Source organism: Juglans regia, chromosome 11, assembly GCF_001411555.2.
Source record: "Juglans regia cultivar Chandler chromosome 11, Walnut 2.0, whole genome shotgun sequence".
Taxonomy (NCBI): Eukaryota; Viridiplantae; Streptophyta; class Magnoliopsida; order Fagales; family Juglandaceae; genus Juglans; species Juglans regia.
The window spans coordinates 28,426,280-28,451,646 of NC_049911.1; the positions used below are offsets into that span (position 1 = coordinate 28,426,280).

Below are 25,367 nucleotides of genomic sequence, written 5' to 3' on the forward strand. Positions count from 1 at the left end.
GCGGGGGACCCCGCCCCCGCATGAGCGAAGCGGGTTAGCCCGCCCGCCCATGCGGGGGCGGGGCCCCGCTGCCCACCCCTAGTTCAAGATGCGCGCAGGACGTGGAAGACATTTTATAGCCTAAACTCAGACCCATAGAATTTTAGGTCCATAAAATTTCAAGCTAATAAAAAAATGAACCATTTAATTTAAAATAAATAAGTGATTATTTTTTGTGTACAGGACAAATAAATGTTATTCTCAATTTCTTTTTTTTTTCAATAATATATATATATAGGTATTGCAAAATTTAAATGTTTATTTATTTAGGTATTTTATATACGAAGTTATTTGGAAAGATCAACGATTGAGAATTAAATTTTTTTTTAAAAAAAAAAACCGAGTATACAAGATTTTGACACGATTTTTCAACAGCAGCAATGGTAAAGATATAACTCCAAGTACTGTAAACAGTGCAGGCCGACATATCCTAGCCTACAATTTTGTTGTCATCTTCCGTTTATTACAAGAGGAGGAATTGTCGTTGAATTCAAGACTCTTTTAACTTTATATTTGTTTTTGTTTCTCATGAATGGGACCCCCCACATTTTTTTTTTATCTCTGATCAGAACGGTGCCCCATTTCCCATTACTGAATGTGATGTACATTCCAAATACCACCACCAGATTCCTATCCCTTTGTCCCGCAAACAGATAAAGTCATGTAATGCATGCTCGATATCCAAACTCACCAGACAGTACTCCAAAATATATGGCTAATCATGTCCCATGCATGTGGTGCATGGGCTTGCACTTCGATCAAGTGCCCCACCATGTTACAATCTACCATTGTCAATGTAATATTATAAATGGTTGAGTCCTTTCAAAACATATATATTTAAAATTCCAAATGCTTATATGGGCTTAATTTTTTTTTTCAGAAAAATTAATATTTATGAGATTGTTTTGATCATGTAAGGATAATTCTTATGGGTTAGGTTGTATATAGGATCAGAAGACGACACTAGTGAGGATGAGAGGCAGCTTTTTTTTAGTTATATATATATATATATATATATATATATATACATAGTTGTGACCACAAAATGAGAGTAATGTGACGGCCGTATTTTCGCATGAATACTTGTTAGAGAACACAACAGAATATCTCAAGCACAGCTTATTAAGTTGCTCCACAAGTTTATTCAACTTGAACGAATAATCCAGCCAGCTTCAAACATTTCCTCTTGGTGGTAAAATATATTACGTAGAATGAACTAGAGTAATACTCAACAAATCCACAACCTATATACTTTCACGAGAGAGATTCTACACTTTTTTTTTTTTAAAACTATGTGATAACCATTTGAGGGGGCTATATATAGCCCTCCCTTTGCATCTTATATAGTTGGCCTTAAAAGTTAGCCTTTAAGCCATACAATAAAGTGGTTGTTTGCCACTTTAATTCTTAAGCATATAACGCATGGCTATTAAGCTATATGTTACATGCTGTTACGACACAGAAGGGGTTTGCATGCCTGTGCGAGCTCCCTTCCGTCTTACAACACTGCATACATGAATTAATACCGTGACCACTAGTAGTTTAGATTTTTTTTATATACGTCTACAACTATCTCTCGATCGAGTCATGCAATAATTTATCAATTTTATAATGATACATTATGTGAGTTATAGAAGACCATTAATTATTCAATAGATAGAGACAAAGCAATAAGCTCGTTTTGTATAGTTTCTTCAGCATATGTAATCGTCAATGGTTTGATCTCCTGCCCAGTGTTGTTATCCATGTCTGGTCATCTCTTTATTAACATCATTTTAAAAAGAACTTTAGAGATTTTCTATTTAGAATTTCAAGCTCATAGTGGGATAGTAAAATAATATAAAGTGTATCTTAAAATATTTATTGTTATTCTGATCTAGAGTTTTTAAAACAACATTAAATTTTCAATAATTTAAATAAGACCCTAAAGGATACTATTTTATATTTTTCCAAAATAACCACTTAACCACAAGTCTCTATCACAAGAAAATTACTTATATGTAGTCAGTTATTTAATGTTAAAAGAATAATATTATATATAGTGTTATATACAGTTATATAGTACGTAAGCGTCGCGTAATCATTTTAAAAAATAACGAGATTTACTATTAAAAAATTAGTTTTTTTATGATGAAGATCTCGTATTTATTTATTTATTTTTAAATAATTACATGATGTTTGCACACTTCACAATTGTAAATATTATTTTTTTTATAAAAATAAATATATTCTCGTTACAAATAATAATTCCCGTCATAAAATATAACTCGTTATGAAGATTATTTTTTCTTAATGGTGCCCATAGATATTTGTACCGAATCATTCCTAAGTAATTACTTAAAGTCAACACCTGCAGAAAGGAAGTAGAGATTGATCCAAATCTCACAGAATAACTCCATGCAGAATATAACCTGTATTTGATGTACATCACTAAAGATCCAAAATCATCATTGTTTTCTTAAAGAATAAAATAGACGTTCATTAAAATAAATCCATATTTGTTTCCAGTCCAATGGGGTTGTAATTGTATGGCCTCCCCACTTTCTCTACAAATAGACGGACGACCCTACAAAACTCAAAACGGAAAGTGAATAATACAACGGAAAATTAAATAAGTAACGCGTAACGTAAACGCATGCAAGATGTCAGATCAGTCAGTTACTGAATAAATCAAATTTTTAAAACAAATTGCCATTTATTAAAAAAAAAATACCGTTAAAGCATAACGTCTATCGATCTCCTTTCTATAATGGGAAAAAATTATTCTGTTCTCTCAAATGTACCGTTCTAGCCTCTAGGTAATTTTTATTTTTATTTAATAATTAAGAAAGTGATTTTAAGTGTATTAAAATATATTTTTTAATTTTTATAAATTTTAAAATATATTTAAAAAATGTAAAATATATTTAAAAAATGTAAAAATATAAATAAAAAACAATTACAACCCAAAAGCGGTACAGTTGAGCGAGGCGGTAGAATAACCCTACTCTTCTATGATGTACCGTCGCCGCAGGAGAAGGAATCGTATCATATGCAGAGCAATCAATATATCGGTAGACTCTCCCTCGATCATCACTAATATTTTCATTTCTTATAAAAAAAAAATCAGAAAAAAAATTGCATTTCTTATATTTTTCTTACTGTTTAGTTAGCTGACAAAATAATGAAAAAAATGATATTTATAATTATGAAATGTATAAATGACATTTATTTAAAAAAAAAATATGAAATTTTTATAAAAAAAATAATTTTTTAATAATAATTTTTATTTTATTTTTTAAAAAATATATGATATTTATATAATTTATAACTATATCTAACGTTAGTTCAACAACGAAAAGCAGCTTTAACCAAAAGTTTCCACTAATTCCTTATCCAATCAAAAGAGATAAAAGGGTTAAAAAAGGTTATCAAGATTAGTTAGAGATCCTGTTGAAAAAACTGTAATCGAAATGGCAACATGCGTTGTACCCAAGTTTTTTCTTTACGGTGGTTTTTTTTTTTTTTTTTTTTTTAAACGCTGAAAAAGTACTGTTCGTTTATCAATTTTCAAATAAATATTTTATTTCAAAGAGATCGTTTTCTAAAAATCTGCAACCGTAGTGGCAACAGCCAACAGAACACGGTCCCTCTCCCATCGTTAAAAATATGATATTTCAAACATTTTGACGAATAATCATGGCCCAGCTACTTGCCGACATCACCCAATCTTTACGCTCCTGAAAATCTCATTTCCAATCCATCAGTCCTTCAACGTCTGGGATTTCGCCTCAAGAATAAATGCTACTTTATTGCACTTTCTGATAAGAATTAGCTAGATACACACGATTAGAAAAAGAAAAAAAAAAAAGCTAGATACACACGTCTTGTCCAGCAACCGAACGAAAGTATTGCGCCAAGTGGGAAGAAAAACCAAAGGCAATGTGCATCTCACATATTTCACGAGAAAGACGGTAAGGCGGAGATTTATTAGTGGATTTATTGATTTCTTTCCCTTCCGGCCTTTATGTTAAGTCTTTTGCTCTGCGTAGGAAGTGAACAGTGGAGACGGTGGATCTTCTGCTTTATTCTTTTACTTGTTTTGTTATAGGACGGAGTTGTTGTAGATTTGGGGTGCTCTGAGAGTGAGTTTGAGATGGGTTTTGTGAGTACCATACTGGGTATTTGGGGTTTTGGAGTGGGAACTTCAATTGGGATTGTGATTGGATACTACATGTTCATCTACTTCCAACCTACTGATATCAAGGTCCGTCTCTCTCTCTCTCTCTCTTTTTCTTTTTAATTGCCTTGTAATTTGCTCTTGATAGCAAATTCAGCTTTCCTTCGGTTATTCTTGATTCTATTTGTCTGAATGTATTTTTTCATGTTTTTTCTACATTGAATGTTTCGGTTCATGGTAGTGCCTTTTATCCAAATGAATCATACGCAAAAAGAATATTCCGTTGCTATGTCTGAGTTCCTGTAGATACCACTGTTCTTGCTTTTTGACATGCCTGGACTTTATTCAGGAAGCGAATTACTTTGTACCGACCGGGCAGTGTATGCAAATTGAAAAGCACGGACGAACCACAGGGAAACTTCAACAATACTTAGAAGCGATGTTTCGGTTAAAAATAAAAATCACCTTAGATTTTCTCACTATATGTTGTACCAGAATCAGCTAATTCTTAATTGAAATCTTGATTTTAAATCTTTCAGCTGCTATATATATATATATATATATATTTTGTAAGGGTGTTATTTTTTCTGTATAAACTCAAGAGTTAGCCGTGAGGAAGAAAAACAAAAGGCATGTAAATCATGTAGCACGTTAAAGCTACTTCTAAGTTGATTGTATTTTCCTCATGTTGTGCACGCCAGGATCCTGCAGTCCGTCCTCTGGTTGAGCATGATTCAAAAACTTTGCAAAGTCTGCTTCCAGAGATACCCCCATGGGTTAAAAATCCTGATCATGATCGTGTATGTTAATTCTTTAGAACTGTTCTTTCACTCTGACTCAGTTGTGTATTTTGATTTCTACTGATAAAAAAAAAAAAATTATGTATTTTGGTTTCCGAAGTGCAATGTGTTAATAACAAGCTTCTTTTACTTTTGTTTTTATGAAGCTTGACTGGCTTAACAAATTTATTGAGATTATGTGGCCTTATCTGGACAAGGTATGCATATCTGTGATCATTTTTATTTCTTCTGTAATGGACATTATTCTTTTGGTTGATTTTTCTTTTTTAGTTTTGTATTTGAGTAAGTCCAATATTTATAGGCAATATGCAAGACTGCAAGGAATATAGCAAAGCCTATCATTGCTGAGCAAATTCCAAAATACAAAATCGAGTCTGTTGAATTTGAAGCTCTGACCTTGGGCTCCCTACCACCAACTTTTCCAGGTGGAACTCTCTCTCTCTCTCTCTCTCTCTCACACACACACACAATTGGAACAACATATGCAATTGTTTATGAGGTCGTAAATTTATTTCTCACAAGAAAAGTTCCAAACTTTTTATCAAGTTATGCAAGATATGCAGATCATACTCGCACCTGCTGCACTGGGGGAAGGGTGCTAGTGAAGATTATTTGTGACCTATTAGACTATTGAATAACAGGTTCTCATGTAAACTGAACAATTCCACATTTTCTTAGGCAGAGACCTCTCAAATCTGCCCTACAACGGTCTCCTTGTAATAGTTAATTTTGGTATTAGAACGGACTCCTGTTAAATAATGGGTCTCCTTGTAATGGTTAATTTTGGTATTAAAACGGACTCCTGTTACATAATTGGTCTCCTACCCAATGGTAACCTTAGATTTTGCTTCCATTGCTTTACCAGCTTTTGTGTTTCTATAGAACTTGTACTTAAGTGGCTTATGTTTGGGCTGTTGCATGTACATTTACCATTACAATTATGGCCTATTATCACCATTAGTTTGTCCTTGTTGAAGTCTTAGGGGATGCTTGGGAATGAGATAGATGAGAAATCATTGAATAGTAGTGAAATGATTTGAGTTAAGATATTTTATTGAGTTTTGAAAAAGGAGAGAGAAAAAGTTAATAAAAATATTATAAATTTAAAATATTTTTAGAATATAATTTTTGTTTTAAGATTTGAAAAAGTTGATTTTTTTTTTTTTTGAAATTTGAAAAAGTTGTAATGATTAAGTAATAATTAGATGAAAAAGTTGAAATTGAAAAGTGTTTGAGTGATGTTTGGGAAAGAAATGAGATAAGAAATTTTGAGATGAGATTGGATAAAATGAAACGATCTCTATTCCCAAACAACCTAGTTTCCATTTGAGTTCTTCTTGTCCTGGTCTTGGAACATATACAAAGTATTGACAATGACAGCTATACTAACTTCATTTATCTTGTGTGTTCCTTACTCCATATGCAAATTTCTATGCTAGAGAAGTGCACTTGTAGACTGAATGCTGATTCTTGCTCTTGTTCTGTGCCAGGAATGAAAGTTTATGTCACTGATGAGAAAGAGTTGATAATGGAACCATCGGTGAAGTGGGCTGGGAATCCTAACATCATTGTTGCAGTTAAGGCTTTTGGCTTGAGAGCCACAGTTCAGGTATTTTCTTGGACGCTGTTGGTGAAGAGAAAGAAACTATTTCTTGTCAGGACTCAAAAGTTGACTGCCTGATTAAAAGGTCATGCATGGCACGTATAGATCTCTCTGTCTCTCTCAAGACACACACACATGATTGCATATGATTTAAGTCTGCCAGATTCAAGTTTCCTAAATGGGTTGTGATTTCTTGGGAGTGTTTCAGGTTGTTGATCTGCAAGTGTTCGCTGCTCCACGTATCACCTTGAAGCCTTTGGTTCCAACCTTTCCTTGTTTTTCTAACATTTATGTGTCTCTAATGGAGAAGGTGTGTGTTAATGGTTAAATTCTCATTCTATGAACTGCCCAGTTATAATTTTGCAGAAAAATTATCTTTGTTGTTACATATGCTTCATCTGTGGCTGGTGCCTACCCTCTGATGCTGATAATGCTCAAATCTTGATGAGAAGATCTCTTGCTTGAAGAATAATTTCTTATCATCTTGTTTATTTGAAAGCTCAATTTTTTTTTTTTGTAAGGCCCCGTCCCCAGAGTCAATATGCAGTTATAATATCCATAATAAGATCTCTCTCTGTCTCCGTCCTTTATCTTTTTCCCTCTTATGGTAATTTTATTTTGATTTTTGCAGCCGCATGTTGATTTTGGACTAAAACTGCTCGGAGCAGATGCTATGTCCATTCCTGGCCTTTATAGGTTTGTCCAGGTAAAATTTTCTATTTTCATTTTTTCCTCTTCTCGTCGGTTAAGTTATGATGTCATTGGCCAGGATTTCAATACATACCTGATGTGTAATATCCATATCAAGGATGAGTTTGTTGGGGGGGAGCAAATTAAGAACAAAATGAAATGATTTGATATCCTTTAGCAAAGTGACTGGAATCTGATTGTATTTTCTCCACTATTCTTGGTTGTATTTGGTTAAATTATGTGTCTTTCCTGAATATACCCTATTTCCCCAGGAGCTTATTAAAGATCAAGTTGCAAATATGTATCTCTGGCCCAAAGCCCTAGAAGTACCAATATTGGATCAAGCGAAGTAAGTCTGTTGCTCTACCTTTAAGTTATGATGATGCAAGCCTCTTGTTAGGACTTGCTAATGTTAATCTTTGGCAGAGCGATGAAAAGACCTGTTGGGATTCTCCATGTGAAGGTTCTGAAGGCAATGAAGCTTAAAAAGAAAGATATACTTGGGGCATCAGACCCTTATGTGAAACTTAAGCTCACTGAGGACAAGCTTCCTTCAAAGAAAACAACTGTCAAACACAGAAACTTGAATCCTGAATGGAACGAGGAATTTAATATGGTTATTAAGGACCCAGAATCACAAGCTCTAGAGATGACTGTTTATGATTGGGAACAGGTGTGTTTCTTCAGGTTTGTTTTTGGTAAATCCTGGAGTCTCCGAGGTCACCCATACCTGTGGTCAATATTAACTTTTTCTTGAACATGTGTGGCAATCTGTGCAGTCACTACCCACTGTTTGGTACAAATTTTGTATTTCAATTTATGCCGTAATTAAGTGGGAAATTCAGAGCCTCTTTAGTTTAAAAGCATCCCTTGGTTACCTATACAGATCTCCATATTACCCAACTCACAAGTTTAAGTTGGATTACCTTTAATTTTTCCCCATGTATTTCTCAGCTGGGTTTTCTTTTACTCAGGTTGGCAAGCATGACAAGATGGGTATGAATGTTATTCCATTGAAAGAGCTTACACCTGACGAGCCTAAAGTTAGGACTCTTGAGCTACTGAAAAACATGGACCCAAACGATGTTCAAAATGAAAAGTCACGTGGGCAGCTTGTTGTGGAAGTGGTTTACAGACCTTTTAAGGAAGAAGAAGTACCCAATGACACCGAAGGTGAAAATGAGCTACAAAAGGCTCCAGAAGGAACGCCTGCTGGTGGTGGTATGCTTGTAGTTATCATCCATGAAGCTGAAGATGTGGAAGGAAAGCACCATACAAATCCATATGCCCGGTTGCTTTTCAAAGGGGAGGAGAAAAGAACCAAGGTATATTGTTGTTATTAGTTTATTTATAGCTGTCATATTTGTTGGTTTTGGCTATGGATCGCTGTTTAAACTTTTTAGCAAAAGATACATGCCAAGTTGATGATAAAAAATTTTCTAATGGGGTTTTTATCAGTTCACTATATTGTTTACAAGCCAAACCCCTACTTTGACATCTAGGAAGGATTAAATACGGCATTCTATCTTATTTAAGATCTTTATAGAACATCAGGTAATGTGAAGCTGTTGTTATCTATACTGTTTAAAGCAGCATAGATATCTCCTATTCATTTATTATTATTATTATTATTATTATTATTATTATTATTATTATGTCCTTGCGGACCCAAGAGTCCAGCTTGAATGTCTTTTTTTATTTTCACTAGTATAATTGATAATAACATGCCATTGACACAGCATGTGAAGAAGAACCGAGATCCAAGATGGGAAGAGGAGTTTCAGTTTATGCTGGAGGGGCCCCCCACCAATGATAGGATTCATGTGGAAGTTCTTAGTGCCTCTTCAAAATTGGGCCTGCTGCATCCCAAGGTACATGTTTCATCCACTCTAAAAATCATCTAAACACCAGTTTTAAGATGGCAGCTCCTTAAACTCATGTAGAGTGGGTTTATAGGGGGCACATCGTACACTCTAGGGAATCTGAATGATATTGTTCTAATACCAAAATGAGGTTAATTTCTGCACTCTCCTCCTCGGCATGCAAAAAATGAACCATTTTTAGGAAATTATAAATACTGGTGTTGGTTATAATAATGCAACAAAATTGGCTTACGGAAATACTGAATGGGAGGGAATTAAAGAAACAGAAGTTCCAAGGGAAAACAGAATTTGCCATTGACAATTAGCTTGTAATTTCAGAGTCTTTTTTGTAGTTCTGGTTTTTAAGTTTCCTTGTATCGTATTCTTTCTCCATCAGGAAACTCTGGGTTATGTGGATATAAATCTAGCTGATGTTGTTAACAACAAAAGAATCAACGAGAAGTATCATCTCATAGACTCGAAGAACGGCCGGATTCAAATTGAGCTGCAATGGAGAACCGCAGGTGGACCGTAACACTTTTGATGACCTGGGTAGCAATTCCTCGGACAATGATATATCCAGGTTCTATTATTGTTTTCTTAGGATAAACCAAAATATTTGTTCTTCTCTGTTAACAGTAGGATTGATACATCCTTCAAAAACTGATTTCTGTACAGAAACCGAGGAAGAAAAACAATCTACTCCAGCTTGCATGCAGTTTGCCTGGTCCTTATGTTCCTAGCTTTGGATTTCGTTCAGTTTTGAGAAGAGTGTGATATATATTTTTTTTTATCAGAAGAGTGTGATATATATATTTTTTTATCAATAAAAGATAGATATTATATATATACGAACGAAAAAGGTATAACCCTTGTACACAAAGAAGTATCCATAAGTGCTCCTAAATACATTTTAAGAACGATAAATTAAAGATAAGAAATCTTGAATATTGTCCCCATGCAAAACAATAGTGGAAGACCAAAACATTAGAGTGGAGAAAAAAATTCTTCAACTCGGTCATTGTGTGTTCCTTATCTTCAAAACACCTTGCATTCCTTTCCGTCCAAATACATCACATAATGCATAACGAAATTATCTTCTATACTGCTGCCACTTGTTGACAGCCTTGCAATTTTGTCCAACAACCCAACAAATCTATCACCCTCAAAGGCATAATAATCCAAGTAACATCAACTCTTTAAAAGATCTCATCCCATAACACCCTTGTTATCACACTGTGTAATAAGAGATGGTCTACAGATTCTCTATTTTTTTTACACAGTACCAATCCACCAATACACAACCTCTCTTAAATTATTCGTAGTCAATATCTTTTCAAGAGCAGCATTCTAAACAGAAAAAACTATTTTAGAAGGCACACGAGCTCTCCAGACTGATATTAAAACCTCAATGATGCTAATCTGAATCATTTTCTCAGTTTTCAATGAACTTGTCTTGAACTAGTGTATATATATGTTTATAAATATCAAAAGAACGAGAAGAAAGAGACAACTCTACGACTAAAGTCCGGACGTTGACTACCTATAAAAAAAAAAAAAAGTCCAACTACCTATAAAAAAAAATAAGTCCGGACGTTGACACTTGCATAGGCGAGCTTCCCAAAGGTTTTTTCATGCATTGAAATATGAAATATAGATGCCTGTTTTGGTCTCATTTAGTAAATTCCTCGTTAGGCCCACAAAGGGCATCGATTCGGGCTATGTTTATTGGGCTTGCAACAATCTAAACTTTCTGATCACACAAATAGAAAAGGCCCAAGTGGGTATAGATGTGAATTCTCCAAACAATGCACTGTATTTATTCTCAGAATATTTTACTATTATTTATTATTTATTATTATTTAATATTTTATTATTTAATAATTTATTTTTATTTTTATTATTATTCACAAAATACTTTAAATATTTTTTCCAACTCAAACCCAACCTAAAGCTGGGTGTGAATAATACATCAAGGTCATCAAAATTATCACTGCAAAAGTCTGTACAAGCTGGACGTTTGGACGTTGAAAGACGAAATTGCAATCGTCTCGTTCAATCATCCATCAATGGGCTTTCCCAATTCCCAAAACGATTTCCAAAGGCCTTTGGGATATTTGCTTTTCCAATTCTAGCCAACGAGGCCATCATTGAAGTTTCTACCAAGCTTTCCTTGTGCCGTAGCCTCCGCACTCCGCCATGATAGACGAATCTTTGTTTTGACCGGAACCGTTTGGCCGTATATGTCAAATTTGATATGGTACGTTTGGATAGTGAGAAGTGTTGAGAATGTTTGTGAATATTAGTGAAAAAGTAATGAAAAAATAATAATAAAATATTGAATAATAGTAAAAAGTAGGTGAACAGTAATGAATAGTAAAAAAATAGATAAAAAGTAATAATAAAGTAAAGAATAGTAATGAGAGAGTACTTGAGGTACTCTCACTTGCCAAACATACCACAATGGCTGTGATCATTAATTTTGATAAATGAATCGTTTAGCCAGTTGAGATTTTTTATTCTTCTTATCTAAACACTATTTAAGATTAAAATAAAGATAGATAGTCTTTAGACTCCACAACAAACATTAAGGGTTTGTTTATTTTCGGAGATGAGTTGAGATTAAAGTTAAAAAGTTGAATAAAGTATTGTTAGAATATATTTTTTAATATTATTTTTGTTTTAAAATTTGAAAAAATTGAATTATTTATTTTATTTTATATTGAAAGTTGAGAAAGTTGTAGTAATTAGATTATATGAGATGAGATGAAATATTTTCTGAAAACAAACGAGGTCTAAATGGTGCCACGGATAACGTGGAAGTCAATATTATATAAATAGTAAGGAAAATGATAACTTGCAACTATTTTTATAACTAATTTACAATTCCATATGAAATGAATGGTAGTTTTGTAATATTAAAATTTATTTTTAATGAAGTGACGTGATTTTATTGGTTGTTTGATAATGAATTGTAAAAGAGTTATAAATGTATCATTACTCAAATATAAAATTACTTCAAAAAAAAAAATCATATTGGGCTCATTTATATTTCAATTACATATTGTTGGATTAAGATTTTTTGAATTTATTCTCGTTATTTTAGGAATTAAAGAGGTGAGACAAGCATATGAAGTGAATCCACAATATTTATATATTTTCAAATAAACTTCTCATATTGTATTAAACATTTAATAAATAATCAACTTGATGTATCTATCTCTGTTACTTTAGATCTTAAAAATCGAACAAAGTTTCAGTGATTCTAAATTATTTTCTGTGGTGGGCATTATCCTTGTATTTTTGTATAAAATAGTTAACCATGGTTGTCACACTCCTAGATTCTCATTCATTTCAATGTATTATTTAACAAACAATTGAAAGAATTCAGAATAAGTCCTGTGCACACAACCAATGTCTGAGATCAAAGGAGGAAATAATGGTTTTGTTGGGAAGCAGCCCAAATATACTATGTTCGTAAGTGGGGAATTTAACACTAGAGACCACGAATTTCAACCTCCCAAGTAAACAAGAGCATCATGAAGAGGGATTCTCTCCTCCTTTTCCCTTGAGATAAAAGGAGAGATTGAGCATCCAAAGACCCAACTATCCAAATGGGTTTTGTCAGTAACAAAAGCAGCAATCTTTATTCTTCAAATCACTTGCTTTAGATTCGTCTAATTCTCCCAATTCCCCACTAAACACGCCTTTTTTTTTTCTTAAATTTTCTCACTGGGGAATATGAATCTGTTCTCAGGCCAGTGCCCCAGTTTTGAGTTGACATTTGGAAGAACAAAGAGATGCTCTGCATTCCCTGTCTTTGTACCCAAACTTATGCGGCTCTCAAATTATCCCAAGTAATCAACTTGGGAACAAAAGTATCGTTGCATTTCATCCCCACTTATAGAACTGCTTTCACCCAATCTCATAAAAGTGGTCCAGAAAATGCCCCACTTTTTCGTATAATAAAAAGATCTGAATCAATTGATAAAAGTCCACGAGTGGACTCGGGTTGAGTCGTGTTCATTCTCGGGAATCGGTCCAACGTGCAGAAGATGAATGGGATGTTGTAGTGATCAAAGGGTTGAGATTGCAGTGGAGCATGCATGGTCAGTGAGAGAAATGCCAAGGAGGGGATGATTAGGTTGTGTCTAGACAGTGAACTGTGGAGTTTCACTATTATTTAATATTTTATTATAAATTTTATTTATTTTTAATTATTATTTAATATTATATTATTAATTTAATATTATTATTATTCAATTCAAAATTTAGGGAGTGTCAAATTGTATCAAGATATATATATTATACTATATGGATCAATCCGAACACGATCCATTATTGACCTGTTAGTGAATATTATGAAATATGTTAACACGACACGATCCATTTCAATTTGTTTATTTAAATAGGTTGAACAGATCAGAAATTAATTCATTTGACTTGATTAAATTTAACATAATTTTATATAAATGTTAAAATCACAATATCTATAAAAAAAATATAAAACTAATTACTAGTCTAAAATTATAATCTAAATAATAAAAATATTAAAATTAAAATATCAATAATTTTACTTTTAAATATAATGATATAATTATAATTTTAACTTTATTAACAAATTATAACAGGTCAATATAGATTGACCCGTTATTAATTCATTAAATAATAATATATTAACAGGTTAATTAATTTTAATCCAAACTTGTTAGGATTAAATTTAAATCCGTTATCATCATATTATATTTATATTAGATTAACGAATGGTATCACATAGCGTAACTCATATAGGATCCTTCGAACTGCTGGGAAAGTAAACATAATGGAAGGATCGTGGAAGACGTTTGACTCTAGGCCCACCACTGGACGATCCCGATTGGTGAGAGAGTGAGAGAAAATAGAGATGGAAACAAAAAGAGTAGACTTTCAGCTCACAGCCAAACTGGGAGTCAGAGGGACTGCGTCCGTTTGGGAAAAGACACAGACAGCCTTTGCAACGGGCCCATTCTCTTTCAAACCAACCCCTCTCGTTCAGTTTTCTCAGTTCTGAACCAAAAAGGACACCATCTACATTGGTCTTGATAAAGAAGGTGTGGATAAAAAGGACGTACCGTTTGGTAAATTATTTTCAACCCAAATGAAAAAAAGTAATTTGAGAGTACTGCTACTTAGAATTTTTAAATAGAGATTATATTATAAATTTAGTTAATTTTATTTTTAAATTTTTTTAAAATTATAATAATATTAATATTAAAATGATATTTTTTTTATTTAATAAAAAATTTTATACATACAATTTTTAAATAAAGATTATAAATAAAAATTTTCTTAAAAATAATTGCCCACATTGTTCGGTTGAAATCTTAATATCAATTATTTCCTTCATGATCCTTGGTTTTAATAAATGAAAAAATTTATAAAAAAATTTCAGTAAACTCAAAAAATCGGTGGCACTCCAATTAGTTAAATGGTCATAAAAGTATAAAAATAAATAAATAAATATAAAATAAATAGTTAAAAGATTAAAAATTAAAATATAAAATATAAGTACATTTAAAAGTAAAAATGAAGAAGTTGCACGTTATGGATACAACTGGCGGACCTGACCCGAAAGCAGAAGAAAAGGGAGAAAGACATCGACATTATCGTGCCCCTGTCATTCAAACCTGACAAATCACGCCGTCAAAAAAAACACACCATACAGATGAGTACCATCAGCCCTAAACTCCATCAGGACCGACTTGGTTAACCTCCGTCAAATCCGTAGGCCCAGCCATGCCCAAACTGCAGGTGCTAGCTACCTAAGGCCACACACACCCCTCCCATGCAACCCCCCCCTCTCTCTCTATCTTTTTGTCTTTTTGACAGTTTCAAATTGTTTATTCATTCCAAGTTTGATCCTTTGGGAGTGTTCGATTCTCGCTTTACGAGGCACTACCACTTCCACAGCTACTTGTTATAAGCTTCACAGTACCATTTGATTTCCCAGTTCTCTGCATGAGCTGTTGTCACCTTCCACACCCTTTCGCCCGCAAGTAATTCTCCGTGAGTGAACGCTGAGAGCCAGAGCCCAGAGATAGCCAGAGAGACATGACGACCTCTTTCACCTTTTCCATATTTGTTCATGTCGCCTTTGTTTTCCTTCTTTTCTCTCCGTGCTCTTCTACGTACGCTAATGATCTTCAAGTTCTGTTGAAGCTAAAGTCCGCCATGACTGGACCCAATGTTTCGGCCCTGTTGGACTGGGAGGACTCCTCGTCACCAACAGCCCATTGCTCCTTCTCTGGAGTTTCATGTGACGAGGACTCGAGGGTTGTTTCTCTTAACGTGTCACTTATTCCTCTCTTCGGCTTCATTCCCCCGGAGATTGGGTTACTGAAAAAGCTTGTCAGCCTAACCATCGCCGGTGGCAATCTCACGGGGAGACTTCCTGTGGAGATGGCGAACCTCACGTCACTCAAGGTACTCAACATCTCCAACAACCTCTTCAACGGAAACTTTCCCGGAAAAATCACTCTTGGAATGACGGAGCTCGAGGTTATCGACACTTACAACAATAACTTCTCCGGACCGCTTCCGGCGGAGTTCGTGAACTTGAAATGGCTCAAGCACCTTAGTCTCGGAGGCAACTTCTTCTCTGGTCCGATTCCGGAGATTTACGCCGACATTCAAAGCCTCGAGTACTTGGGCCTGAACGGCAACTCACATACGGGCAAGTTCCCAGCGAGTCTCGGTCGGTTAAATAATCTCAAAGAAATGTACGTAGGCTACTTTAACGCTTACGATGGAGGTATTCCGCCGGAGTTGGGATCGCTCAGCTCGCTTGAACTCCTCGACATGGCGAGCTGTAACCTCACCGGTGAGATTCCCAAGAGTCTGAGCCTTTTGAAGAACTTGCACACGTTGTTTCTACAAATCAACCGCCTCGCAGGTCATATACCTCCCGAATTCTCTTCTTTACATAGCTTAAAATCACTCGATCTCTCTATCAACGAACTCACCGGAGAGATTCCGGAGACCTTCTCGGATCTTAAGAACATTACGCTAATCAATTTGTTTAAGAACAAGCTTTACGGCCCAATCCCGCCCTTCGTTGGAGACCTTCCAAATCTTGAAGTTCTTCAGATATGGGAGAACAATTTCACGCTCGAACTGCCCGAGAACTTGGGTCGGAACGGGAAGCTCAAGCTCCTCGACGTGGCTACCAATCATTTCACCGGTTTGATTCCTCGCGATTTGTGCAAAGGAGGGCAGTTGAAGACGCTGATCCTGATAGAGAATTTCTTCTTCGGACCAATCCCCGAAGAGCTCGGCGAATGCAAGTCTCTTACCAGGATCCGAATCATGAAGAACCAACTCAACGGAACGATTCCGGCAGGGATTTTCAATTTGCCGTTGGCAGAAGTGATCGAGGTCAATGATAACCACTTCTCCGGAGAGCTTCCCTCCGAGTTCTCTGGGGACAAACTCGGCATTCTCACGATCTCGGGGAATCAAATCACCGGAAGAATTCCTCCGGGAATCAGAAATCTCAAGAGTTTGCAGAACTTATATTTAGAAATGAACAGGTTTAACGGGGAGATTCCCAAGGAAATCTTTCATCTACCAGCGATCTCTACGATTAACATAAGCGCCAACAATATCAGTGGCGAAATTCCTTCTTCGATTTCGACCTGTACTTCTTTGACGTCCTTGGATTTCAGTCGAAACAATCTGTTTGGCGATATTCCCATAGGGATTTCCAAATTGAAGGTACTCAGCATTCTCAATTTCTCGAGAAACCAACTGACCGGCCAAATCCCCGGTGAGATCCGATTCATGACGAGTCTCACAACCTTGGATCTTTCTGATAACAATTTCGTGGGAAATATTCCCACCGGTGGGCAGTTTTTAGTTTTCAACGAGAGCTCGTTTGCTGGAAACCCCAATCTCTGTTCGCCACGTCATGCGTCCTGCCCGTCCTTGTCGGGAACTCCGGGTCGAGGCTTCGGTCGGGGGCATAACAACTCCGGTTCATGGAAGGTCATCATAATCGTGATTGCGATCGTAACGGCTCTGTTATTGGGGCTCGTCACGGCTTACATGATGCGGAAAAAGAAACTCCAGAAATCTCGGGCTTGGAGGCTCACCGCGTTCCAACGTCTGGATTTCAAAGCTGAGGACGTGCTCGAGTGCCTGAAGGAAGAAAACATAATCGGCAAAGGCGGTGCCGGGATCGTCTACCGTGGGTCCATGCCTGACGGCGGTGACGTGGCGATCAAACGGTTGGTGGGTAGGGGTTCCGGGCTGAGCGACCACGGATTCTCGGCCGAAATCAAGACTCTGGGGCGGATCAAACACCGAAATATCGTGAGGCTGTTGGGGTACGTTTCGAACAAGGATACGAACCTGTTGCTGTATGAGTACATGCCCAATGGGAGCTTGGGTGAGCTATTGCATGGATCAAAAGGAGGCCATTTGCAGTGGGATATGAGGTACAAGATAGCCGAAGAGGCTGCCAAGGGCCTGTGTTATCTTCACCATGACTGTTCGCCGCTGATTATTCACAGGGATGTGAAGTCCAATAACATTCTGCTGGACTCGGAGTTTGAGGCTCATGTGGCTGATTTCGGACTCGCCAAGTTCTTGCAGGACGCTGGAGCCTCCGAGTGCATGTCCTCCATTGCTGGCTCGTATGGTTACATCGCCCCAGGTTCGTTCTCTCCTCCATTTATTTACAGTATACTCGCTTGTAGTATAGTAGTAGTGAATGTGCAATTAGATCGATACGAGTAATGCAAACATGCAGCCAAATCACCTTAACAGAACATCACCTTAACCTCCAAAAAGATATGGACCCGAGATTATCATCTCAACCAGTTCTCAGTTCTTTTGAAAACTCCGGTAACGTGTCTGCTTTTTGTCTCATTTAGTTGTGTGTGTTAGCATTTAAGCCTGAAGGTCTTCAAAGTTTTGAATTCGAGTACTAGACATTTACTTTCACTTCACTTTGAACGTGACCTAAGCATCTGAAGTCTCATTGTTCTTTGCCGTTCAATAGAATACGCTTACACGCTGAAAGTAGACGAGAAAAGCGACGTTTACAGCTTTGGTGTGGTGCTGCTGGAGCTGATTGCAGGGAGGAAGCCGGTGGGGGAGTTTGGCGATGGCGTGGACATAGTGAGATGGGTGAGGATAACCACATCAGAACTCTCACAGCCGTCGGATGCAGCATCCGTCCTGGCAGTGGTGGACCCAAGGCTGAGTGGGTACCCTCTGACAGGTGTCATACACCTGTTCAAGATAGCTTTGATGTGTGTTGAAGATGAGAGCTCTGCCAGACCCACCATGAGGGAAGTCGTTCACATGCTCAGCCATCTTCCTCAGTCTCCCGCAAGCCTCATCAACCTTTAACTATAACATGGTCTTGATGGGTTCTGAAGATCAATATTTAAGTACATAATAGTAAAGCAAAATTGTAATAATATTGTGACAACAGGTCGTGGGTGCAAGAAGACTTGGACTCAATTTCCATGCCTATAAAAAAATGTTGGTTTCTGGGTGTTGAACTCGGTCTGCTAAGCTGTTATATATGTGTGTTGATTGTCACAATAACGTATCGTGCATCGTGTCTTTGCTTCTTTTGGTTGTGGATCGACGATATTCGTATTTACACATGCTTGGCTAGTTCATATACAAACTTTGCAATGCTATGTTTTTAGACCAAGCTTTGAGAATGGTTGCATCTCTTATATTTTTCAACTTTTTGTCATGATTGTTCATTGTCCGACTACACTTTCCAAGTTTTGAATGTGCGAGAAGTCAGTTCTAGTAGTTACGAGTTCGCTTGCCCCTATATTTTTTTATGGGAATGTTGAATTCTTCATTTTGGCTGTTGTTCTAGTTGTATGACATCTGATGAGCTTTTAGATTCTGCCTTTACCATCTAAAATATGACCTAAATTTGACCAAAAAAAAAAACCCCAATGAACTAACCAAGCTTGCGAATCAAGGCGAACATTAACTGTAGTTTGTAGGTCTAGCACCACATGATTTCACCAACTAAGATGGTATTTCCAAATAGAACACCGTTTGACTTTAAAAGAGAGATCATTGTGACCAGTATTTTTTAAGACTACAGCACATTAACCCTAAGAGTTTAACTACATATCAGCCACTCTTACTCATCAACCCACACTTTATGTGGATTTATTTTTATTTATATTTTTTTCAAGCAAAGTGTGTGTTTTGCATCATTGGTTTTTCCTCCCCAAGCTGCTAGCCTCCATCTCATAAAACCATCTCCCCACGTGAAGTCCAGCAGCCCACGTCTCCTTTAGCCACTGCATAGCAACGTCTTTCCTCTGCATAGTAATCATGCCACGCCAAACAGAAACCGACGCCACAGCCTAGCCACGAGTCACTGCCTTGCACCACCAACCTCCATCTCACAAAACAACACTCCCTCATGGAGGCAAGCCATTGCATCGTGAGACTACCCTCACTATTGCGGTTCTATTGGGGACTCCGGTCTTGTCCCTAAACACTAAGGTCCATGAGTTTGCCTTGGTAAAGATGATGACCGAGTGACTTTGCCAACTTGCTTGGCCTTCAACAAAAGGGTTGATGTTTAAGTGATGGAATGATGAGAATTATGATGAAATTTGGTAGTCTAAGTGTTTAGTAGAGGCAAATCAATGTGGAATGGCTAAGGACATGTCCTTGAGTGTGACGCCAAAATGATGGGCTAGGGTTGGATGAGTGAGTTGAGGTTAGGGTTTTGGGTGATGGGTGACTAGGGTTGCCGTGGCTAGGATGAAGGATTAAGGTTTAAGATGCAATGCTAGGAGCGTATGCACAGGGAAGTGCTCATGGGCAGGCGCATGGGCGTGCGCGCTGGGCTGCGCGCGTTCACTAGTCTCACCAAGCATGCGCATAGGCTTGCACACATTGGGCATGCGCGCTGGGCTGTTGTGCCCAGCGCGCACTGTGTGGGTGAGTTGGCATGGTTGCCAGCCATCATTAGGCGTCCTGGGCATGTCATGGTAGGGGCCATGACATTCATGTGGAGCTGCTGTGGGGCTGTCCAGCCTTGTCACAGCATGGCTGGTGGCTTGGCCACCCCCACCTTTTAAGAACATACTTGCCCTCATGGATCTCATTTGAAACTCTCCATGCCCTCCCCTCATATTCTTCCTTGGTCATCTTCATGGCAAAACAATGTGTTCTTCTTTTCCCCAACTTTTCTAGCATTAAGGCCTCACTAGTCTTGACTTCCTTGAATGCCAAGGTTGCCCATTCATAGTTCTTGGACCCGAGCTTAAATTCCATAGTCCTTTTGTTGTAGTCAAGCACTACCCTTCCAAGACTCTTGAGCCATGGGTTGCCCAATACCACATCAAGCTCTACTAGAGGAAGTACATGTAGATCTACCACTATTCTCAGCCCTTGAACATTCATTTTTACTTCTCTCACTAGCTCTTCACATTTCATCTTATTCCCACTCGCCATCTTTACATCAAATGACTCTGTAGAAATTGGCTTCAACCCAACTTTGGTGACAATGTTGGAGTTGACAAAATTATATTTGGAGTCACTATCTACCAATAAAGGGACTTCAAATCTTCCTATACATGCCATCACCCTCATGGAGACAATACTTTTGGTTCCCTGCCATGGTATTAAAGAACAACTCGGCCTCCTCATAATTTTTATTAACTTTGACCTCTTCTTACTTGGACTCTTGGCTAGATGATTCCACAAAATAACTATCATCCTCTTCATCGCTCCTCTCATCAACCAACATGTACATTTGTCCTGTTTTACGTTTGTGTCCTATGCCCCATTTTTCTCCACACTTAAAACAGAGGCCCTTTTTTATTCTATATTGGACCTCTTCCCTTGAAAGTTTCTTCACTTCAAGTGGCTTAGATTTAGAAGCACTCTCCATTTCCTCTTTGTCTTTCCAAGGAACATTGGTTTGCAAATGTGTAGTAACATTGCTCCTCATCTACTTAGATTGACGTTTCTCCATATTAGTGCTCTCTTTTAGGATTTTTGCCATCCTCATAACTTCTTGAATCTAAGTGGGTTGCTTCAATTTGATTTTATTGGCTATCCAAGGCTTCAACCCATCCACAAACGTACCCACAGGGACCTCCTCAGACCACCCTCCCACAAGAGTTTGTAGTTGCCTAAACTCTTCAATGTAACTATGCACTTTGCCTTCTTGCCTCAACTTGGCAAGTTGGCCATGGTGGTTAATGGTAGGGGATGACCCGAATTGCATGAGGAATCTTTTTCAAAGGTCGTCCAACCCAATCTTCTCATCTCTTTCTCATATTGGTCTCGGATCCACCTCCACCACTTACTTGCTTTTTCCTCCAAATAAAAACATGTCGTCGACACCCTTTCATGTCTAGGCACCTCATACGTATGAAAGTAGTGATCCATCTTCTCTAGCCATTTATATGGATTTCCCCCATTAAACTTGGGAAAGTCCACCTTTGGCCTCTTAGGTCCTCGGTCATAAGCCCGGTTTTCCCTTCCATTTTCATGGTGGTCAACATCATATCTCCTCCCATGATGGTCTTTTCTTCTATCATTATGGCCTCCACGGTCATAAGGTCTCTGATGCTCATGCTCAAACTCAACCTCAAAAGCTTCTTCTCTTTGTGGTCTCTCAAGCCTCACATCTTGATACTCTTCTCTCACTCGTGGCCTCTCAAGCTTTACATCTTGATACTCTTATCTCACACTAGGGGTTCTAGTGGGTTGGTCAACATTTGGGATCCATCCCTCAACAACTACTTGATTGTTTTCAACTCTACCACCTCTTCTAAACTCATGTTGTGGTAGCTCATGTACAGACCCCATGACACTTGTCTCGGCCCCCATTAACAAAGGCCTCATTCATTTGCCTATCCGAACTATGTGGTGGCCTTTAACCATTAGTTTCCACCATTCTTCTCTCAAGCCTCTCTAGGATTGCATTGGTCTCCCGCTTAAAAGTCTCCATGTCCCTTCTACTCTCCTCAACCGCACGGTTGGTAGCATTCAAGAACATTGTAAATTCGGCCAAGGTAGTCTTGACCTCATTGATGATGTTGTCAAGCCTTGAGTTTTGCATTTCTACGGCCTCTATACGTTCTTAGTTGGAACCACCTTGTTCCTCCTCTTGAACAACACGGTTCATGGCTAGCAATTTAGTGGGTGGGGCTTTGTCTTGGTTCACAAGTCCAACCTTGGGTCTTCCACCAACTCGTGTGGTCGACCCTTACAATCAAACTACTTATTTCTCCTCCTCAACCCCTAAACTTCATGTATTCAACAATTCAATCAACAAAAATAATGGGATCCACTAGGGTCTCCTCCAACCAATTCACAAAGTTTGGGTTAACGCGTTGTTTACCTCTTAGAGAAGTGAGAACTTCTCAAAACACCAAGCAAGGTAGCACCTCTAAATGAAATCTCTTAACGAAAGCACCAATTAATGTTAGGACTTCTCAAGAGCACCAAGCAAGAATGGCTCTCAATGAAAGCACAAATTAATATTAGGGATCTCGGTCTTGTCCCTAAACACTGAGGTCTACGAGCTTGCCTTGGTGAAGATGATGGCCGAGTGACCTTACCAACTTGCTTGGCCTTCAACAAAGGGTTGATGTTTGAGTGATGGAATGATGGGAATGGTGATGGAATTGGATAGTCTAAGCATTTAGTGGAGGCAGATCAATGTGGAATGGCTAAGGACTTGTCCTTGAGTGTGGGGCCAAGATGATGGGCTAGGGTTGGATGAGTGAGTTGAGGTTAGGGTTTTGGGTGATAGGTGACTAGGGTTGTTGTGGCTAGGATGAAGGATTAGGGTTTAGGATGCAAGGCAACTAGGGTTGGTTGGCTTGGGAAAAATTAAGGAAAGATTCCTAAGTGGTAGGAATCTATTTAGGTAAGTGTGGGATTCGGTTTTGGCTAGGGTGGACAGATTGAGGTTGACTTGAGGTATTTTAGGAGTGGAGAGGTTTAAGGGATTGAATGAGTGATTGGAGGAATTGAGTGATTCAAGGGATTGAGAGATTTAAGGGATTGAGAGATTCTAGGGAAGTTCCTAGAATTAAGTGGTGTGATTGGGATGAGTCAACTTTCCTTAAATTATGGAAGCTGCCAAATAGGTCTCTTGATGGACGGTTAGGGTTTGTGTGGGTGGAGGCAATGTGTATTTCAGCTAGGGCTTAGTTGGATGAGGAAAGCTAGTTATGGTACGTGGCAAGTTTGAAAAAATGAGAGGCAATATGGTTCAGCTAGGTCAATGAGTATGATGGATGGAGGGCAATTATGAGAGGTGATCAATTGTGGAAGGTAGGGCAAACACAAGGGTGGTTGACTTTGGTAGATGACAAGGATCAAATGGATGAATGGATGGAGTTGTTGGCTGAACAACACAAAGAATTCTCAAGAACAACTCAAGAACAATGCACATAAAATAATAAGATCAAATAATAGAAAATGGAAGACAAGAGATGAAATGGAAAATACTCATAAGATTAATTGATCCTTAGGGATTCACGAATTGTACCCTAAAGATGAAAAGAAACAAGATAGATTGAATCACATATTCACGAATTGCAATGTGATGATCCTCTACTAGGGATTCACAAATTGTACCCAAGTAGTCCAAGCGCCAAGCACCAAAAAGATGATCTCAAGAACAATAGTCTACCCACTCAGGAGATTTGCCAAAAGATGTGTAAGAAATGCCTAAGGGTCTTATTTATAAGGATTACAAAGTGGAAATCTCCAAAAATTCCATTGGAAAATAATTAAATAAAATAAAATAAAAACAATAATATAGGTTGCAAGGGCCAAGTGGCTAGTGGCATGCATTGGCCCATGGATGAGCTTGGCTGGTTCATGGCCCTTGGTTGGGCTAGTTTGGTCCACAGCTTGGTAGGGTGCACAACATGGTCTATTGTTGGGCATGGCAGGGTGCCATGCATGGGCCTGCTGGTGGGCATGGCATGGTGCCATGCCAGGCCTGCTGTGGGTGTGGGCAGGAAGCCATGCGTGCGCACTGCATGGCCCAGGAGGTGGCCTGGGCGTTGACTCTGTGTGGCCCAAGTAGGTGGCCTGGGCGTTGGTGCTGCAAGGCATGGGCTGGAGCCATGCGCTGGGTGGCATGCCTGTTATAGCCACTGGCCTGGCCTGCAGGGCACGGGCTGGCGCCGTGCATTGGATGGCATGCATGTGAGGGCATGCCACTAGGCTCGCTGGCTGATGTTGCTAAGGCGCATGCAGGGCCGTGCATGGGGGCGCGTGCAGGAGCGTGCGCAGGGAAGTGTGTATGGGCAGGCACATGGACATGTGCTTGATGGGCCGCACTGGGCTGTGCGCGGTCACTAGCCTCCCCAGCCATACGCATGGACCTGCGCACGCTGGGCATGCACGCTAGGCTGTTGCACGCAGCACAAGCTGTGTGGGCACGCTAGGTGCGCTGGGCAGGCTAGGTGTGCTGGCCTAGTTACCAGCCTTACTAGGCGTCCTGGGCATGGCATGCCTGTGAGGCTGCTGTGGGATTGTCCAGCCTCATCACGGCATGGCTGCTGGCTTGGCCATGAGCCACAAAACATGGGGTCTTGACAAGTTCGTCCACCACACCACATCACCAACCAGGACGGCAACCTCTGCTCAGCCACTGTAGCCTAGCCCTGAAACCACCGTGTAAGAGAGCCAACAAGCCACCTGCAATCATATGACAAACCTTTGTTTTTCACACCCCAAAAAAAAAAGCAACCCATGTCCAACAGCTGTTCCACGCCTTTTTCCTCAGTCGCAAATAATGCTATTTCGTTGAGCACCACCGTTCAATTGTACTCCACCTTTCACCATGGTTGCATTACAGTAGATAAGCCCCAAAGCTTGGTCGTGCTACTCCCCACACCACCTTCGTTTCGGTTAACACCCACTCCACCATATGTAAGCCTCTCTCTCTCTCTCTCTCTCTCTCTCTCATAGTAAAGTTTTTCTTCCTCTTGACTTCAAGTCCTCTAGTTGATGTTTTTTTTTTTTTTTTTTGTGCTAAAACCGACAGGTGATATGGGGGAGGTTCTTCCCATTCGAAGACAACATGGGATTAGTGTGGGGTTAAGGTCAAAGACGACTTGGGGATTGAGGGCTTCTGTTGGATTTTTGGCTTCTCCCGGTTCATGGGATTAGTGAAACCGGTTCCCACGTAGGGTGTGTCG

The 25,367-nt window shown here is 38.5% G+C and overlaps 2 protein-coding genes across 3 annotated transcripts; both read left to right on the forward strand.

Annotated features, from left to right (window-relative positions):
* The first annotated feature begins 3,854 nt into the window (after positions 1–3,854).
* LOC108982114 (synaptotagmin-2) lies at positions 3,855–10,002 on the forward strand. 2 transcript variants are annotated; one of them, XM_018953402.2, is made up of 14 exons: positions 3,855–3,992; positions 4,071–4,285; positions 4,900–4,998; positions 5,145–5,195; positions 5,300–5,423; positions 6,489–6,607; positions 6,810–6,911; positions 7,233–7,307; positions 7,564–7,640; positions 7,718–7,964; positions 8,266–8,616; positions 9,031–9,162; positions 9,551–9,736; positions 9,832–10,002. In XM_018953402.2, exons 2-13 carry the CDS (start codon positions 4,175–4,177, stop codon positions 9,686–9,688), a joined length of 1,626 nt encoding a protein of 541 aa, XP_018808947.1. In that variant the 5' UTR covers positions 3,855–3,992; positions 4,071–4,174; the 3' UTR covers positions 9,689–9,736; positions 9,832–10,002. The 2 variants fall into 2 exon arrangements, with proteins under 2 accessions (XP_018808947.1, XP_035538556.1); XM_035682663.1 differs by having other exon boundaries at positions 4,130–4,285.
* Positions 10,003–15,035: 5,033 nt separating this feature from the next.
* Positions 15,036–18,832, forward strand: LOC108982112 (receptor protein kinase CLAVATA1-like). The gene is made up of 2 exons (XM_018953400.2): positions 15,036–17,845; positions 18,194–18,832. The coding sequence occupies exons 1-2, from the start codon at positions 15,244–15,246 to the stop codon at positions 18,544–18,546; spliced, it is 2,955 nt and encodes a 984-aa protein (XP_018808945.2). The 5' UTR covers positions 15,036–15,243; the 3' UTR covers positions 18,547–18,832.
* Positions 18,833–25,367: the final 6,535 nt, after the last annotated feature.

What these genes read in the sequence shown, in the direction of transcription:
- LOC108982112 (XM_018953400.2), top strand. Translation starts at nt 15,244, where the DNA reads ATGACGACCTCTTTCACCTTTTCCATATTTGTTCATGTCGCCTTTGTT. An exon ending in GTATGGTTACATCGCCCCAG is followed by an intron (nt 17,846 to 18,193) that starts GTTCGTTCTCTC and finishes GCCGTTCAATAG; the next exon opens with AATACGCTTACACGCTGAAA.
- LOC108982114 (XM_018953402.2), top strand. Translation starts at nt 4,175, where the DNA reads ATGGGTTTTGTGAGTACCATACTGGGTATTTGGGGTTTTGGAGTGGGA. An exon ending in CCTACCACCAACTTTTCCAG is followed by an intron (nt 5,424 to 6,488) that starts GTGGAACTCTCT and finishes GTTCTGTGCCAG; the next exon opens with GAATGAAAGTTTATGTCACT. An exon ending in CCAATATTGGATCAAGCGAA is followed by an intron (nt 7,641 to 7,717) that starts GTAAGTCTGTTG and finishes AATCTTTGGCAG; the next exon opens with AGCGATGAAAAGACCTGTTG.